Genomic DNA, 15,858 nt, shown 5'->3' with positions numbered 1-15,858 from the left:
GCATGTGAAGCGGCCTTTAGACTACAAGGTCACAATCACAGCAGTCAGACACCCTCCCTCTTCTGATTAACATCTCACTGTCCATGTACAATCTCTATAGAGAGCCTAGTTGAAGGGCAGGGACAGCTCTCTCAGCTCTGCTACATGCCTAAATCTAAACATTCTGATTGTATCAGAACGGCTGCAGCCAGGAATCTAAGTGATATATCTCTGGATTCAAATTCTCTTTGCCTACAGATTCCCTTTAAGCAAAAAAAGGCAACAAATGTAGTTGGGTGAGAATTAAACACCATCCTACATATACAGGGAAGATCAGCATTTTCACACAATGATCCCTTAAGATCTGCTATATCGTGAACCCCAGATTTATAGCCACATCTTGCTTATTGTTTCATGTGCCTTCAAAGTAAATTTCCACCCTTTATAGTTACATTGTTTTCAATAACCTGGAGCGATGCAGGGACAAGACATCTGGGGGTGCCATCAGACTAGTCTCTGGCCAGATCTTCAAACTATATTTTTTCTGTACCAGCAGAGAAAAATATATCTGGCTGCTATCGAGCACTCATGCTCTGGTTCATGTTGCCTATGGTTTGGGCAAAATGAATCAACTGACAAGTTCACTTTAACTGTATGTCTACACATTGGCGCAAAAGTACAAAAAAATGGAGATCTTACCACTATTAGGTCACATTAAGAAATTATTTGGCATACAACACCCATTTAGATAATAAAACGTTTAGAACAGAAGTTCGCAAAAGGAGAAAAGTATTATTACCTTTACTTGCACTGATCATCTGTAAAACCATCTCAGCAGCCCCTCTTTCGTGAAGACGGGCCTGCTGATACAAGGTCTTTTGTTTTTCCATTTCTTTCTCCTATAAACAGACAAGAGAAATGTGAAGTGAATTTGTTCTCGTTGACACATCCAGGGAGACCTATGGATAATTTAGCATACTATGTAACTGATTGTATCTGCCAGGGATTGTATTGCAGCAGCGATGAAACATGACTTTAATTATCCTAGAGGAGAAATAACATCATATTTAAACATTATAAAAGACTAAGGCGGGCTTTGCACACTACGACATCGCAGGTGCGATGTCGGTGGGGTCAAATTGAAAATGACACACTTCCGGCATCGCATGCGACATCGTAGTGTGTAAAGCCTAGATGATACGATTAACGAGCGCAAAAGCGTCGTAATTGTATCATCGGTGAAGCGTCGGCGTAATCTATGATTACGCTGACGCGACAGTCCGATGTTGTTCCTCGCTCCTGTGGCAGCACACATCGCTGTGTGTGAAGCCGCAGGAGTGAGGAACATCTCCTACCGGCGTCACTGCGGCTCCCGTAGGATATGCGGAAGGAAGAAGGTGGGTGGGATGTTTACATCCCGCTCATCTCCGCCCCTCCGCTCCTATTGGCCGCCTGCCGTGTGACATCGCTGTGACGCCGCACGACCTGCACCCTTAATAAGGAGGCGGGTCACCGGCCAGAGCGACGGTCGCAGGACATGTGAGTCCATGTGAAGCTGCCGTAGCGATAATGTTCGCTACAAAAGCTATCACAAGGATATCTCAGCTGCGACGGGGGCGGGCACTATCGCGCTCGGCATCGCAGCATCGGCCTGCGATGTCGCAGCGTGCAAAGTGCCCCTAAGACGACAATATCAACATTAAGGATCTTACTTCAAAAGTCTTCTCTTTTTCCTCATCTTCCTCTTCGTTTTGGCAGCTCTACAATAGGAAAGAATAGAATATGAGCACCGGCTACAGAATAGGATGGCGACATAGAGTGCTGGATAACCTCTAATTACAGATAGAGCTTTCAGAGGAAACTTAATTTTTACATTATGATGCAGTATATAGATGAAATTGACACACCCACAACATCAACTTAAGGCCACTTTACACACAGCGACATCGCTAGTGATGTCGCTGGTGAAAGCACCCGCCCCCGTCGGTTGTGCGGCACGGGCAAATCGCTGCCCATGGCGCACAATATCGTTAGTCCCCGTCACACTACTTACCTGCCTAACGACGTCGCTGTGGCCGGCGAACCGCCTCATTTCTAAGGGGGAGGTTAGTTCGGCGTCACAGCAGCGTCACTAAGTGGCCGCCCAATAGAAGCGGAGAGACTGAGATGAGTGGGCAGAATATCCCGCCCACCTGCTTCCTTCCTCATTGCCTGCGGCCGCAGGTACGGTGTTGTTCCTTGGCGATGTGTGCTGCCGCAGGAACGACGAACAACCTGCGTCCTGCAACAGCAACGATATTTGAGATTAGAACGACGTGTCAACGATCAATGATATGGTGAGTATTTTTGATCGTTAGTGGTCGTTCGTACGTTTCACACGCAACAACGACGCTAACGAGGCCGGATGTGCGTCACGAATTCCGTGACCCCAGCGACATCTCGTTAGCGATGTCGATGCGTGTAAATCCCCCTTTAGTGCCTAATCAATGGATGTACTGAAAGGATGGGTGCCAAAGATGAAGGAAAGAGGCAGAGTAAATAGTGTAGGTTTACAGTAAATAGACAAATACAGAAACAGGCATTAAAAAAATGTGTCACCAAGTTTATGCTGCTTAATCTGAATGCAGCATAAGGCCTCATTTACACCACAATATTTTTTATCAGTATTTGAAAGCTAAACCCAGGAGTATCAACAAAATACAGAATAGGTGTGTCACAATGACTCTGGGATAGCGGGGAACCAGGGCCCCTAAGCTGTCTCTCAAGCTAGTGGCAATAAGCTTTCCCTATTCTGAGAAATACCTTAGTAAGGGTGGAAACACACCAGAAACGTGTTGATGCATAAGCTGTTTTAACAGTTTTCTTGAGTGTGTTTGATGTCCCGTGTACTTGCATTTACCAAGCAATGAAGAATAAATTGTTTATTTTGAGGTGGACTCATTCATTAGAAAGCAATCCTGCCATTTTGTGAAAAATAAGATCAATTGGTGACTTATAAGAAGGTGTCACACAAGAAACATCTCATCATGTGTAATACCAGGGAGCTGTCTCAAGACCTTCACAACCTTATTGTTGTAAAACATACTGGTGGCATTGGTTACAGATGAATTTCTACACCGTTGAAACTTCTATTGAGCACTGTTGGGAGCATAATCTGGAAGTGGAAAGAACATAATTTATCCATAAACTGACCATGACCAGGTGCTCCTCGCAAGACTTTAGACAGAGGAGTGAAAAGAATTATTGGAAGAGTTGTCCAAGAGCCAGCGACCACCTGTGGGGAGCTTCAAAACGTCCTGGAATTCAATTGTTTCAAATAAAATAAGTAATGCACTCATTCTCCATGTCCTGTAATGCACTCACCACGCAAGACTCCTTTAATGAACAAAAAGCATGTTCAAGCACGTTTAAAGTTTGCTCAACCACATTTAGAGAAGCCTGTGAAATACTGGGATAATATAGTCCATTCAGATGAGATCAAATTTGAACTCTTTGGATGCCATAATACATACCATGTTTGGAGGCCAAAAGTCAAATCACCCCAAAACACCATACCAATAGTAATGTTTGGAGGTGGTAACATCATGGTGTGTGGCTGTTTTTCAGCATTCAGCAATGCCAAATTTCAATTAATTGAAGGAAGAATGAAGGGACAAATGTACTGAGACATTTGTGATAAAAATCTGCTGCCATCTACCAGGATGATGAAGATCAAACCAGGGTGGACATTTCAGTAAAGATCCCGTTACACGCTAAGATTTATTTGACGATCTCAGTAGCGATGTGACACGCCCAGATCGTAGTTACGAATTTGCCGAGATCGCACATAGGTCGTTTTGTAGCGGTCACACGTACACATTTCACAAACGACACAACATCGTTCAGCGATATATTGTTTGACCAAGGCGGTCGTGTGGATGTTGTTCGTCGTTGGCAGGGTGTCAAACGTAGCAATATGTCTGCTGCGTTCCAAACGACAAACAATATTTTGAAACTGAACGACGTGTCAGCGATCAACGATTTTCAACCTATTTGTGATCGTTCGGAGTCGCACGTAGGTGTCACACGCAACGACGTCGCTAACGACGACAGAAGTGCGTCACGGAAACTGTGACCTTGACGACATATCGTCAGATAAATCATAGCGTGTAACGGGGCCTTAAGACGATCCCTAAATACACTGCCAAGAATACTCTCAATTGGTTTCAGAGAAAGAAAATAAAGCTGCTAGAATGGCCAAGCCAGTAACCTCACCTCAATCCAATAGAAAATTTATGGCACGAACTGAAGCTCAGGGTTCATAGAAGGAGCCCACTGGACCTTCAGGATTTGAAGAGTGTTAGTGTGGAAGAATGGGCCAAAATGCCACTTGAGCAATGCATGCCACTTGTTTGTCCATACAGGAAGCATCTTGAAGCTTCATCACCAACAAAGGCTTTTGTACGAAGTATTAAAATAATTTCAGTAAACGTGTTGAATACTATTTCTCTTTGTCATTTCTCATTATTAAACATACCGTAATTTATGGACATCTATGGTGCTCCACGCAAAAGAAATCCTACCTCTGTGCATAGTTACGTCAATTTTGTTCTGCACGTTTTCAAGGCTAATAATCTCCAGGTCATGTTCTTTGGAGACCAGGTCAAGTAAAAGGGTGCACAGATTTACGGTAATCTCTAGGTTAATTTGCTCTGTGCTTTTTATGTTAATCCAAACGTATTACCTTCTTTCTATATATAACTCATCTGCTGGGAGTTTGTTTCCATCAATTTACTTCTATTCATGCCTTTATACTGACTTTCAACTTGCCACCCACCGCAGCGTCTTGATTTGTCATGTTGGTTTGAAACGTCTATCTCGGAATTTCAGTATTTCTCAGAACTGCGCGTCTCCCACCTGTGCTGAAGAAACCCTTTGCGTATTTAAGTTTCTATCTCTGAAAAACCAAACTGCTTGCTTGAAAGCTGCATAATAACACTGACATCTTTCAATCTAAACATCCACAGCGTTCTTTATCAGCAAATTACCAGTGAAGAAAAGCATTGTTTCTGCAATACACTTTATATTTCCACAGACTAAATGGTAGCCTGTTAGGAAAAGATAAAATAGCCAAAGAGACAAAGAAATTTCTCATTTTTCAATCACAATAATCACGAAAACAGCAATCAATGTAGTAAATAAATGCTGACCGCAAAACATTACAAGCTCGGATAAGCGAAGCTTAAAGCGGCTTATCTGTAGTGCGGGTGTTCAAAAGTAATCCAATCAGATGTAGACAAACGCCGGAGCAAACAGCCGCAGATTGCCGGCTGGTTTTACTGTGGTCATAAAATTACAAAGATGTACAGTGTAACCTCATGATTATCAAATTACACAGGGCTGAGCTTACCCTAAATATCCAAAAACCACTTCAGTGCTTGTTTGAGTCCTTGTTGGCTAATTTCATGGTTATCAGATCTACGTAAATAAATTATGTCCTCAATGTAGGTGGGCATTTCAAGTACATGCTAGAGTTTCACATGTCTTTAAGAAAACCTTTCTGATAGGGAACCTTTAAAGGGGTTGTCCACTACTAGGACAACCCCTTCTGAATCCATATGTTTCCCCCAGGTAAAATAAAGTCTGTACTTGTGGCGCCCCTGGGACACCAGGTTGCCACAGAGTAATGCATCTCCTGGAGGTGTGATAGCCATCCTGGATTCTAAGGACACCTCTGCCGGTAAAAGCCAACACACCAGCACCATCAGGTACACACCTACACCCCAACACCAGGCTGCGAAAATGCCTAGCAACAGATGACAGGGATGGGCACTCATTGGTTAAATGGGGCATCCAATTTGTAGGGGGAGAGCCAGCAGGGGGAGGGAACAGTGGTGTGGTAGATGGCAGCTGGCAGGAAGCGAGTTCAGTTCAGTCTGTGACAGGAAAGAGTTCAGCCAGGAGTGAGGTTTGAGAAGAACAATATGTTGAAGGGAGAGTTCTGTGGGACCCGCAGTCTGGGCGATGTGAGGACTGGGGTTCGGCCTGGCCACCGGTGTCGGGTGGACTAGAGGAGCAGTCAGAGAGAAGCAGAGGACATAAGAGCAGTGAGGGTCTGGAGAGGCCAATTGGTCTGGTGGCGCGGCAGCCACAGAGCTGGCAGGGCCTGAAGCTGTTTGAGTACCTGGTGAAACTAAAGGTGCAGGAAGGGTTCATCTCACACGGTACCAGCACGGGAGACTGAGAAGAAGGGATTCCCTGGAGTCCACCTTGGTAGAAGACCGTACCGGGCGGCTGCACCTTTTACTGTGAGTAAAGTGACATCAACCGCAGCAGTTGTGTGGACTGAATCATTGCCAGCACACTGCACTGCAACACCAGCTCCAAACACTACTACCACCATCATTATCACCTGCTGGGGCCAAGCCCTACTTGCGGACGGCCCAAGTCATCAGAGCTGCACATTCCATCAGCCCTAGCAGAACTCCGCAGCGGCGGCCCCCAAATCTGGCCACACACCGCAAGTGGCGTAGTCACTACAATCCCCTTTTTATTTTAAAACCCCCTTTATTCATTTCAAAAGACACCGCCAGGGTCACGGAACCGGACCCCGCCACGGCTGTCGTCACCGGATTAGTCCGGCCCGGTTCTGAGTCCCCCGACCCTGGGGCGGGCGTGTCATGCTCACCTCTCGTACCGGTGCCCTTACAGCGATGCCGCGGTTCACGTTCCTGGGGCTCACGTGACGTTATGATGTCACGCGAACCCCGCATCCGATTAGCGCCAACTTCTGTCTCCCCACCTTTGGACCAAACAAGTTAACGAACAGGAAGTGAGTGCTTGCTGTGGTTGCCGCTTACTCCCTGTTGATTGTTCTTCTTGTCCAAAGCGGGGAGACGGAAGCAGCCGCTGACTGGAAGCAGGGCTCGTGTGACGTTACACCAGTTCGGGAGGTGAGTATAGGCTTTATTATTTTAACTAGGGAAAACGTGGAATCAGAAGGGGTTGTCCTAGTAGTGGACAACCCCTTTAAATCAGTATTTGTACATAGGGAAATCCTCCAAGAGAGGGATGGATATAGAATGGAAAAATCTCCCGCTTGTTTCTTAATACGTTTTCTTTAGGTTATGTGCCCACAATCAGGACTCACTGCATCCTGGAAATTGGCAGGTCTAAACAATTTTAGTCTGCCATGTATTGGGGCATTTAAGCTGGCCATGCATGTTCGGGCAATGGTTATTTAGTCAATGCTTGTGTGGCGCCCCTGACCTGGTCAGGCACCACTGAGTACTGCACCCATGCTGGGGACAGTACAATACAGGTAATCCAGAAGGCTGACAGGGGTGTGGTACACAGGCGCATAGTGATCAGGTCTCACACATGTACCCATGAGAGGACCCCTGGGGATCCCAGGAGGGGGAAAAGCCTTGACCTTCACTGGAATAGTGGAGGGGGCCAAAAGCCTCCATCTCCTCTCAAGGGGTGTGGTAAGAGAATCTGGTTGCTAGGTGGCGTAGGCAAGAACAGGAGAGGAGGGGCAGTGAGTCAGTTAGAGCAGAACTCCATAGGGCTCAGTGAGGAGCAGACCTGTGGGGCTGTTGCTGTCTAACAGCGCCCGCGCAGTGGCTACTGACGGGGGAGAACGGTCAACTAGGAGTGCTACCCGAAATCCATCTTCAGCTAAAGAGAGAGCAACGGAGTGGGAAGTAAGGAGACTGCTAGAGAGTACCAGGCCCAAACGGGCGGCAGATCCCGAAGCGGAGATAGATCCAGCTTTCTTTTGCTAAACCTGCCGGTGTGGGGCTCTCAAAGCCCACGCCACAACACCACAAAAAGCCGCAGCCACGTAGCCACAGTTAGGGCCCATAGCTCACAGGAGGCAAGAAGCTGGAGTGATCTGGCCCAGGCGACAAGCACACGGCGAACGAAGGGGAGAGAGGCTGCAGCATCTTCCCTGGGTGACCCCCATAGGGACTCAAAGTCGGGGTCACCCCAAACCACCAAGGGCTAAGGAAGGCGAGTTGGTAGTCACCCTCATAAAGTCAGCCTGAAGGATACCTGGTTCCCACCTGGTTCATCTCAGCTACGCCCGGGCTACTCACCCTGCCATCAAATGTGAGTAAAGCCCTTGAAAGACAGTTCTGCCTGTGTGAGTCATTCTGCGACTTGTAGTACTACGCATCTACACCGGGCCCTGGGGCTTGCCTCACTCTCAGGAGGCTATTCCAACTAACTGCACACACCATCAGCCCCAGGCGACCCTCAACCTGCAGTGGCGGTCCCTACTGGCCGCAATACTGAGAGTGGCGTCACGACAAGAAGAAGATCTCCTACCTGTGACCAGATCCAGCCGAGTGGAGTCCCTGAAGGTAATGCACCGACACAACACCTGTGGGGCTTCACATCTGGCGTCACGAACAGGATAAGGACTAGACCTGTCCAGACAGGTGACCATGTGCCTGGGCGGTCCGCTTGAAAAATTGGAAGCGCCGCCATATTGCCACCATGAAAAGCGCGCTGAAAAACAACAGCAGCCCGCGCTGGAAGAAGTTACCGCCCACGAAGAGGTGTGGCTACCCAGAGATCCCCTGCAGAGTTCTGACCTTGCCAGCTATGAGAGTGGAAGCGTCCAGAGACGTCGGGACAGAAAGGGAGCCACAAGCCTGCTGCTGGGAGAGGAGCTGCTGAAAGAGGCAGAGCAGAAACTGAACAGCTTGCTATCAGAGGCAACGGCGAGTCCACAGCTGGAGAGTCGTGCAGAAGAGGGCGCAGAAGAAATGGCGTCTGACCGCAGAAATCCAGAACCGGGCTCCGCTGCCTGGTGGTATCGGGAGCTGGCCCAGTTCTGCGACCGACTGGAGACCCGGGTTGTGGAGCAGATCCGGGAAGAACGAATGGAAATGCTGGAGATGACCGCGGCGGTTCGGGCCTATGAAAGGAGAGCCGCGCGCCGAGTGCCAGACAGGACGGCGATGACGCAGACCCCGATGCTGCCACCGGTGGGTGAGTCGAGTGATGCCCCGGCCAGCGCAAGTGCCCCGACCCCTGCTGCCACGCCCGCGGTCCCCGAAGAGGCGTCCGGTGCGGCGACGCTGAAGCAGGCCGCAGCCACACCAGGTGCGGCCTTCCAAGCCCCAGCGGCCGCAGCGATGCCCTGCTCGGCCCACCAAGACCCGGTCCCTGCAGCAACGCCCAGTCCGGCCCGCAAAGAACCGGCTGCCACCGCGACCCTCATCCGCGCCGCAGGCGTAACGCTGACCCAGGCCGCCGCCCTGCTAGGCCCGGCCCGCCGAGACCCCACCGCCGCAGCAACGCTCGTCCGCGCCGCAAGTGAGGTGCTGAACCAGGCCGCAGCCACGCCAGGCGCGGCCCGCCAAGCCCCGGCCGCCGCAGCGATGCCCTGCTCGGCCCACCAAGACCCGGTCCCTGCAGCGACGCCCAGCCCAGCCTGCACAGATTCCATCACAGCTGCGACGCCGATCCAGGCCGCCGCCATACAGGGCGCGGCCCGCCAAGACCAGGCCGCCGCCATGCCGGGCGCGGCCCGCCAAGACCAGGCCGCCGCCAAACAGGGCGCGGCCCGCCAAGACCAGGCCGCCGCCATGCCAGGCGCGGCCCGCCAAGAAGAGATTACCTCATCATTTACCCCGGCCTGCAAGGCCAGAGCAGACACCGCTCCCCAGTCCAAAGAGGTCCCTGCTAGGAAGACCCTGATAGGAGAGGACCCCGAATACTGGAAGCTGAAGGCTGACCTAGAGGCCCAGTTCCCACAAGAGATGGTGGATCGGTATCTGCTCCCTCCGCATACCCCCAAGGAGATTCAGGCAACCCCTGCAGCCGCGCCAGAGAGTCCACCGCCCAGACCAGCTGAGGACCACTCATCTCCAGCGCTACCACAACCAGAGTGCTCAGAAGCACTAAGGGGGAGAGGAGGCCAGGAAGCTGAGGAGCTGACTCTGGAGCCACCAGCAGTGGAGCAATACTCAGAGCCGGAGATGTTACCCTATTCCCGTTGGGATGAGGAGGACTTGACACCGTCTGCTGACGAAGACCAGCCCAGAAACCTCACCTGGGGCCCTGCAGGCATTGAGGTAACAGCCCAGCAGAACCCAGCCCGCAAGACCAGGCGTCGCAACAGAACAACGCTGTCCCCTGCACCACAGTCTCCAGAGCAGAGAGAAGTCACAGCCAGAGACCTACAGGAGAAAAGGTTCCTGAGAAGAGCCAAAGCCCAGGTCAGAGGACCCCTTTGCAGAGGAGTAGTAGAGGATTTCAATTTGAGAAGTGGATATGGATTCATTGTAGCCCCTGGTATCAAAGAAGGGATATTTGTCAACAGAAGAGATGTGAACGCTCATCTGCCTAGAGGACACCCTGGCAGAAACTTAAAGATGGGAAATACAGTACAATTCACTATGCATGAAGGCGAAAGAGGATTGTATGCGCTTGATGTAGCACCATGTCCCAAAGAAGAAAGAAAAGACAGAGATACAGAAACAGATGCAGCAAAGGAAACAGATGAAGATCAAGAAAGAAAAGACAAGGAACCTACAGATGAAACTACCTCAGACGACGACAAAGACCAAGAAAGCAACAGGTGCCGCAGCCCAACAGGCCCAAGCCCTGGTATGGAGGAGTAAAGGAAAGTAAGAAGTTACCAGTTGAAGTTTTGAAAAGTTTTGTTTTGCAACGTTCACGTTTAAGCATGTGCCCACAAAAACTATTGTGAGAAAAACCATAAACCTTAAGGCTATGAACTGGCTATAGCCACAAACTCTCGCAGTGTAAATAGTTACACCAGAGGGCACCACCACCACCAGAGTCAGCCTGTTTAGGGGCTTGGCTCGTCTGCAACCAGGAGGAGCCCGTCCGTATATAGGGCCTTGGCTCACCTGCGACCAGAGAGCATGCCTGTTTATGGGGCCTGGCTCTCCACCACAAAGAGGGTACCTGGTCAGCACCAACTGTGGAGGCCGCCTCTGCATCCTGCCAGAAGAGGCTGAAGACGCGGATCCACCAGGCCAGGTATACCCTGAAACCACCAGCCCATGAAAGCCGCCTCTACATCCTGCCAGAAGTGGCTGAAGCCGCGGCCAACGTGAAAGGGTTTTGGGTGGGTTGACGGACTTGTGGGTGGAGGGTGGTGATGTATGGTACCTGGTGCTTTTAAAAATGTTTTACATGTTTTAATGTTTTATGCATTTTAAAATGTTGTCTTGCAGCCCGAGGACGTGCTGGTGATAACTAAGGGGGAATGTGGCGCCCCTGACCTGGTCAGGCACCACTGAGTACTGCACCCATGCTGGGGACAGTACAATACAGGTAATCCAGAAGGCTGACAGGGGTGTGGTACACAGGCGCATAGTGATCAGGTCTCACACATGTACCCATGAGAGGACCCCTGGGGATCCCAGGAGGGGGAAAAGCCTTGACCTTCACTGGAATAGTGGAGGGGGCCAAAAGCCTCCATCTCCTCTCAAGGGGTGTGGTAAGAGAATCTGGTTGCTAGGTGGCGTAGGCAAGAACAGGAGAGGAGGGGCAGTGAGTCAGTTAGAGCAGAACTCCATAGGGCTCAGTGAGGAGCAGACCTGTGGGGCTGTTGCTGTCTAACAGCGCCCGCGCAGTGGCTACTGACGGGGGAGAACGGTCAACTAGGAGTGCTACCCGAAATCCATCTTCAGCTAAAGAGAGAGCAACGGAGTGGGAAGTAAGGAGACTGCTAGAGAGTACCAGGCCCAAACGGGCGGCAGATCCCGAAGCGGAGATAGATCCAGCTTTCTTTTGCTAAACCTGCCGGTGTGGGGCTCTCAAAGCCCACGCCACAACACCACAAAAAGCCGCAGCCACGTAGCCACAGTTAGGGCCCATAGCTCACAGGAGGCAAGAAGCTGGAGTGATCTGGCCCAGGCGACAAGCACACGGCGAACGAAGGGGAGAGAGGCTGCAGCATCTTCCCTGGGTGACCCCCATAGGGACTCAAAGTCGGGGTCACCCCAAACCACCAAGGGCTAAGGAAGGCGAGTTGGTAGTCACCCTCATAAAGTCAGCCTGAAGGATACCTGGTTCCCACCTGGTTCATCTCAGCTACGCCCGGGCTACTCACCCTGCCATCAAATGTGAGTAAAGCCCTTGAAAGACAGTTCTGCCTGTGTGAGTCATTCTGCGACTTGTAGTACTACGCATCTACACCGGGCCCTGGGGCTTGCCTCACTCTCAGGAGGCTATTCCAACTAACTGCACACACCATCAGCCCCAGGCGACCCTCAACCTGCAGTGGCGGTCCCTACTGGCCGCAATACTGAGAGTGGCGTCACGACAAGAAGAAGATCTCCTACCTGTGACCAGATCCAGCCGAGTGGAGTCCCTGAAGGTAATGCACCGACACAACACCTGTGGGGCTTCACACTTGCTCAGACAACAGCTATTCCTCCTGACCCCCCATACATGTGCAAGATAGTGGTTAACCCTAGAACGCATACCTGGGGCCTCGCAAGCCTGCTAGGTCATTTGTTTTCTATGGTAGATTGTTATGCTTGCGCGTTCTAGGGTTAATTAGCCAGTGCCAGACATCTCAGGCAGACTTTAGCTCCCCTGAAAACAAAAGGATCAAAACTTAGAAATCCAACTTTCCCAACCCATTTTGCTCTAATATCTGCAGCTTCGAAAGAGTCTGAAGTCTCCTTTACACAATAGTCCAATGTGTACAGCCAGCTTTATTCTTAAGAGATGTCTCATTCCTTGTATCGATCTAGTTGCATGCACCCTATTTGAATCCTCTCTAGATTTCCTAGTTACCTTCTAAAGGACGCTGCCCAAGTATCTCCCATATGTAAGATGAAGGCTTCTGCAGCTGCTGCTACCGCATTTAGGGGTGCCGCCGTCAGCAATTATACCCATCTCCTTTTCTTGATATAATTCCAGTAGCTTAAGTACACTATTGTTATTTACAACTAATGTATAATATAGTCTACTAATTACGTATCATTACCAAAAACTAATTATATATATATATATATATATATATATATATAAAAAAGGTGATTCATAAAAATGAAAACAAAATACAAAACCTGATTCCAAGACAGATCTATTTGACATCTAATGCTAATTTTATTCTATTTTGCGCACCATTGACAGATACTCTGTCTTGTACCTCCACACTTCTGCTAAGCCCAGGTTTTCAATGCAAACTCCTTGACCTAAATTCAAAAATATACTCAGTATGGTTTTTAAATAAGATATAACTAGAGCTGCTCGGACTCGCAAAAAAAAACTGTACCAGCGGATCACTGCTCAATTAAATAAAAAACCTGATCCGCTCCGGAATCCGGTGCCCATATAAGTCTAAGGAGACCAGAATCCGGAGATTAAAAACGTTGGTGGAAGGGATAGGGGGGTAGGCGTGCACGCGGTATACTCACCCAGGCTTTGTCATGGTGGCAAACTCCTTCCGGGTCACTCTTTTCCCTTTAGCAGCCGACAATTGATTATTCACTGCTTTGGCCGCCCACTGGCACGTGTAATTAGATGCAGCTAGACGTGCCCCCACCCTGAGTGTCAGCGTGTCAGCTGACTGCAACCAATCACAGGCAACAGGACGGCAAGTGGGTGGGAAAAGCAGTGAAAGTTTCTCCGGGTCAATATGGTGAGCGTGCATGTAGACAGAAACACATGTGGCCCACTCCTGTCAGAAGAGTGTGCGGCTGTGCCGGTGATGCAATGTTCGACTCATGCGAGTCTGGCATGACATCACCTGGCACGACATGACGCTCTCTGAACATGAGCATGCATATACATAAAAACACATGCAGTCCGCTAGTGTCAGAAGAATGTGCGGCTGAGACAGTGATGTGATGTTAGACTCATGCCAGTTCCTTGCAAATATGACTCCAGTCTAAGAGAAACCGCATGCGTTTTTTTTAATTAAATAAATAATTAAAACAAAAAAACAGACATGCGGTCCCCACTAATTTTCATCCTCAGTTAAGATAAAGCCAGCTGCAGGCTGGTATGATCAGCCTGCAGCCGCCCGGTATTGCCGCATCCATTATATGTGACAATCCAGGTGCTTTACCGGCCCTTTCCATTGCCCTGGTGTGGTGGCAATCGAAGTAATAAGGGGTTAATAACAGTGCACAGCTGTTACTAAACTCTAGGTTAGTAATGGCACAGGCGTCTATGAGATACCTGCATCACTAACCTGTACATGAAAGTAAAGCAGTACAAACACAGAAAAATCCTTTATTTGGAATAAAATACAAAAACATACCCTCCTTCACCACTTTATTAATCCCCAACACTGCAGGTCTGGGGTAATCCACATGAGGTCCCAAGATGACTAGGGCTGAGCGGATCTGGACTGTAAAAGTCTGGATCCACGCAGTTTTAACACTCTCCGGGTGCATGATCTGGATTCGGCAATTAAAGTAAAAATAAACAAAAGAAGATATAAGTGAGAGTTTCATACTTACTGAGACTTGGTGTCATGGTGACACACTACTTCCGGGTCGTGCATTCACTTCCTGCACTGTCCATCGCATACACACAGCTGTGTTTTCCCCGCCCATCGTCCGTCCTCTCGTCTGTGATTGGTTGCAGGCTGACGCACCCCCCCAGCCTGTGACAGTCATCGCTTATCGCGGCTCAGTCATAGGCTACATTCAGAGCTGGCAGTCTTCTCTGTGGCTGCTAGCTGTGACATGTAGCAGAGCTGGATGTGTCGTCGTGGGACCACATGTGGATTACGCTGGAGCTGCAGGGTGTTTGGGCTGGATAAAGTGGTGAAGGAGGGCGTGTGTTTTGTACTTCAAATAAAGGATTTTTCTGTGTGTGATTATTTACATTCACTTACAGGTTTGTGTGATGCAGGTAACTGATAGACGCCTCTGCCATCACAAACCTAGGGTTAAGTAGCAGCTGTGCGCTGCTATTAACCTCTTATTACTACGATTGGCACCGCACCAGGCCAACAGGAAAAGCCGGCATCGCACCGGGATTGTCACATCTAATGGATGCGGCAATACTGGGTGGCTACGGGCTGGAATATACCAGCCCACAGCCGGCGTTATCATGGCTGGGGATGAAAATTAGGGGGGAACTGCACATCGTTTTTTTTTTTTTTAGTTATTTATTTAAATAAATAAAAACATAGCCGCATTCGGTTTTTCTTAGGCCGCAGTCACACTTGCGAAGGACTTCCGCGAGTCTGACATCACAGCACAACCGCGCACACTTCTGACAGGAGCATGCATGTGTTTCTAGGTACATGCACGCTCATGTTCAGACAGCGGCAGGCTGTGCTGGGTGATATCATAGCAGACCCGCACGAGTCTGACATCACCGGCATGGCAGCACTCTTCCGATATGAGCGCAGACACTTGCACTGCTTTCCCCGCTCATCGGCCATCCTCTTGTCTGTGATTGGTTACAGACTGACGCGCCCCGAGCCTGTGACAGTGTCTGCTGCAGTCATCGCTCATCTCGGCTCAGTTACACTTAGAGCTGGCAGTCTTCTCTATGGCTGCTCGCTCTGTGATTGGTTGCACTCAGCTGACCCGCTGCCACTAAGGATGGGGGCGCGTCTAACTGCAACCAATTACACGCGCCGGTGGGCGGGCTTCTCGGCTCCAGAAGAGAAAAGCGTGACCCGGAAGGAGTTTGCCGCCATAACAGCGCCTTAGTGAGTATGCCGGGAACACTTCTACCCCCCTTTTCCCTCCACAAACGTATTTAATCTCCGGATTCCAGTTCCCATTGACTTATATGGGCACCGAATTCCGAGGCGGATCAGACTCTTTTTAAAATCTGTCAGTGATCTGCTGGTCCTGGTTTTTGGGACGTTCGATCAGCTCTAACGATGATTCATCCAGCTCTGCTACATCTCACAGCTAGCAGCCATAG

At 49.7% G+C, this 15,858-nt stretch overlaps 1 protein-coding gene across 9 annotated transcripts in view; it reads right to left on the bottom strand.

The window, feature by feature from the left end:
* The window catches only part of LOC142258359 (ryanodine receptor 3), an 847,167-nt gene that overhangs the window by 127,667 nt on the left and 703,642 nt on the right, over positions 1 to 15,858 (bottom strand). For all 9 annotated transcript variants that reach the window (XM_075330934.1, XM_075330936.1, XM_075330935.1 and 6 more), the window contains 2 exons: positions 1,692 to 1,739; positions 779 to 878 (listed from right to left, as the gene is read on the bottom strand). In XM_075330934.1, coding sequence (XP_075187049.1) covers positions 779 to 878; positions 1,692 to 1,739 — 148 coding nt within the window. The remainder of the gene's footprint in view (positions 1 to 778; positions 879 to 1,691; positions 1,740 to 15,858) is intronic.

The sequence above is a fragment of the Anomaloglossus baeobatrachus genome, chromosome 12 (genome assembly GCF_048569485.1).
Source record: "Anomaloglossus baeobatrachus isolate aAnoBae1 chromosome 12, aAnoBae1.hap1, whole genome shotgun sequence".
NCBI lineage: Eukaryota > Metazoa > Chordata > Amphibia > Anura > Aromobatidae > Anomaloglossus > Anomaloglossus baeobatrachus.
Note: the sequence above shows the minus strand (reverse complement) of the source record. Positions and strands in the feature narration are given on the sequence as shown.